Here is a 3,521-nt window from a genome sequence, read left to right on the forward strand (position 1 = left end):
TTTTAATAAAGTTCTTCCAAGATCACACAGAGTGTGGATCTGCTTGAGTCTCATACCTATATAAATCACATGTGCAATTCCCTCATCTCCTGGATTCATTGCTATGTTCTGGCAAAGGAACATGGAGGGCAATTAAAGAATATCTGGAGAAAAAAATGTGGGACTAAATTACAAGGTCATGGGCAATCAACTGAGTCTTCATGGCTGTTTGGTTCATCACCTATAAAATTGGAATTAACACCCTACATACAACACAAAAGTCAGTAAATAGTAATAACTACCATTTTATTAAAGAACTGCATGCATTCTTAACTTTTACAGTGGCAAAATCCCGAGATGTTTCCATCCTGTTATGCATTGAATTGTGTTCCCCCAAAACATTTATCAGCTTGGCTAGGCCATGCTTTCTGGTATTGTGTGCTTGTCCACTATTTTGTGATCTGATGTGATTATCCTATGTGTTATAAATCCTAACCTCTATGATGTTAATGAGGCAGGATTAGAGGCAGGTAGGTTAATGAGGCAGGATTCAATCTAAAGGATTATGTTGTATCTTGCATTAATCTCTTTTGAGGAGTAAAAGAGAATTGAGCAGAGATGAGAGGGACCTCATACCCCCAAGAAAGAAGCGCCAGGAGCCGAGTGTGTCCTTTGGGCCTGGGGTTCCTGCACTGAGAACCTCTTAGACCAGGAGAAGATTTATGACAAGCACCTTCCCCAAGAACTGACAGAGAGCAAAAGGCTTCCCCAGAGCTAGCATCCTGAATTCAGACTTCCAGCCTCCTAAATTGTGAGAGAATAAATTTCTCTTTGTTAAAGCCACCCATTTGTGGTATTTCTATAGCAACACTAGATAACTGAGACACAGCCCCAAAGGGAATAGTGGATATAAAAGCCCTTTGTACAATGTCTACTCCAAACATAAAGATAATATTTAGAAAGTGCTACATACTGTTAGAAAAATAGACTTTATAACAGTTTATATTTAAACAAGTTGAGGTCAAGCTTGCAAACAATTAAGCGAACTCAACAGCCTGGATGGCAAAACTGAGGTACTACTAAGTTCAGTGGCTGTGATTCTTCCATTATATTCAGGATGTAACAAAGAACTTCTCATTTTCTAGTCACAAAAGCTTGAGAATATTTTCTAAATTTGGGTTTTTTTTTTTTCTAATCCATTCATCTCAGTTTAAAGTTCTAAATCTTATTCCTACTGAATGAGGAATTAGGAAACAGAATGAGAAAATTATTACCTAAAGATGTCACATGACTTGTCAATAAACAACAACAACAGGGAAAAAAAAAAAAACGTTGTTGAGTCAATTCTGAATCATAGTGACCCCATGCATGTAGGAGTAGAACTGCATTCCATAGAGTTTTCGATGACTGATTTTTCGTTAGTAGATTCCCCAGCTCTTTCTTCTGAGGCATTTTTGGGTGGACTTGAAATTCCAACCTTTTGGTTAGCAGCCAAGTGTGTTAACCATCTGTACCACCCAGAGTTTTTGATTTGTCAATAACACAGAGGAATAAAGAGTGAATCTCCACTTAAATGTAGGTTTCCCAACATCGAGCCTGGTGTTGTTTCCTCTATAATACATTACCTTTCAATTTATGGCACAAAGTATATTCTAGTTTACCTACGTATCGGAAACTTCTTCCTTTCAAATGTCCTTCTGAATGAATCTTTTACCTCCTTGTTTCTCAGGCTGTAGATAAGTGGGTTCAACATGGGGGTCACTACTGTGTAGAACAATGACACCACCTTACTGACGTCCAGGGAGAAACTAGAACTGGGACATACATAGATAAAGAAGAGTGTCCCATAGAGGATGGAGACAACCATCAGATGTGATGAGCAGGTAGAGAAGGCTTTGTGCCTTCCATCAGCAGAGCCAATCTTCAGGATGGCAGTGATGATGTAAATATAGGAGACAAAGATGATCACACCACTGAGTACTCCTAGGGCTCCAGCCAAGATGAAAAGTAAATTTTTATTGACCTGGGTGTCTGCACATGCCAGGGAGAGAACAGGAAGAAGGTCACAGAAGAAGTGATTGATGGTATTTGAACCACAGTACGGTAGGCAAAAGGTAAAAGCTGTGTGAGTCATGGTGCTTATAAGACCCACAGCATAAGGTCCTACCACTAGCTGTACACAGACCCTTTGGGACATAATGAGTGTGTACAACAAGGGCTTACTGATGGCGGTATATCGGTCATATGCCATGGAAGCCAAGAGGAAACATTCGGTCACTACAAACTGACCAGAAAACCATATTTGAGCAGCACAACCAAAGAAAGAAATTATTTTTTTCTCCACAAAGATATCAGTCAGCATCTTGGGACCAATGGCAGAAGAGGAGCAGACATCCACAAAGGACAAGTGGCTGAGGAAAAAGTACATGGGAGTGTGGAGTCTGGAATCCATCCAAATGAGGGTGATCATCCCCAAGTTTCCCAGAAGAGTGACAAGATAAACAAAAAGAAATACGAGGAAGAGAAGAACCTGGAGGTGGAAGTGATTTGTTAAGCCTGTGAAAAAAAATTCAACCACCAAAGTTTGATTTCTGTAATCCATTTTTCTGATCTAATCTGTTATGAGAAAAAGAAAGAATTTTTTCTTTGCAGTAAATTCATAATTAAAGGCTTCTTAATTTTGCCTATGAAGTTAGCTTTCATTTTTTGTTACATAGATAGCATAGGCTGACAGCCAAGAGACTTGGGTTCTAGTCCTATTTGTCCTGCTAACGATCTGAGTGACACCAGCTGAGAGACTTGGGTTCTAATCCTGGTTGTCCTGCTAACTATTTGGGTGACACTGATCAAGTCACTGAACCTCAGCTCTTCAGATTCCTTCTTGTTTGAAAGAGGATTTTTGTAGAGAATCACAGAATTTTAGAGCTAGATGTGAACTATGAAGATTATCTAAGGCAAATCCTCAAACTTTTCCAGATTACCTTTCTAAAAATGCCTGCCTTTGTACCAAGGATATTTTAAAAAACATTTTAGAGAAAAAAGTATGATGTGAACTTAATGTATTTGGCTGATACTCACCTTCACTCCATGTTGAAAATGAGCAGGTGTTAAGAACATACCTTTCTTCCCAGTTCCCTTGGATTCTATAACAAATTTTAGTTGAATTGTCTGAAAGATAACTTCTGATAGACAGGCTGAGACAAGAGAAGTTGGCTTTGGAGTTGGGATCAAAGTTCTCAACAGTAACTCCTCTCTGATGCCGTCTCCAATCTGCCTGCGTACCATCATATCATGGGTGCATATACCTACTAACCCAGCCACTGTCCATCAAATTTTGAAGTCCATCAGAGAAGGAACCAGTTCTTAAATACTGAGTAAGTGCTGTGACCCAGTTAGCATATCAGGTGCTTAAGCGAGAAAGATAAATTCTTTTTTATATATTTTTTATTGTACTTTAGATGTTTATAGAACAGTTAGTACACATATTGTTTTACGACATTGGTTAACAACCCCACAACATGTCAACACTCTCCCTTCTCGAC

General features: G+C 39.0%; 1 protein-coding gene across 1 annotated transcript; it reads right to left on the reverse strand.

Annotated features, from left to right (window-relative positions):
- Positions 1-1,636: 1,636 nt before the first annotated feature.
- Positions 1,637-2,545, reverse strand: LOC126080560 (olfactory receptor 1002-like). Its single transcript, XM_049891755.1, has one exon. It carries the CDS (start codon positions 2,447-2,449, stop codon positions 1,637-1,639), a length of 813 nt encoding a protein of 270 aa, XP_049747712.1. The 5' UTR covers positions 2,450-2,545.
- Between the last annotated feature and the right edge of the window lie 976 nt (positions 2,546-3,521).

Source organism: Elephas maximus, chromosome 7, assembly GCF_024166365.1.
Source record: "Elephas maximus indicus isolate mEleMax1 chromosome 7, mEleMax1 primary haplotype, whole genome shotgun sequence".
NCBI classification, from domain to species: domain Eukaryota; kingdom Metazoa; phylum Chordata; class Mammalia; order Proboscidea; family Elephantidae; genus Elephas; species Elephas maximus.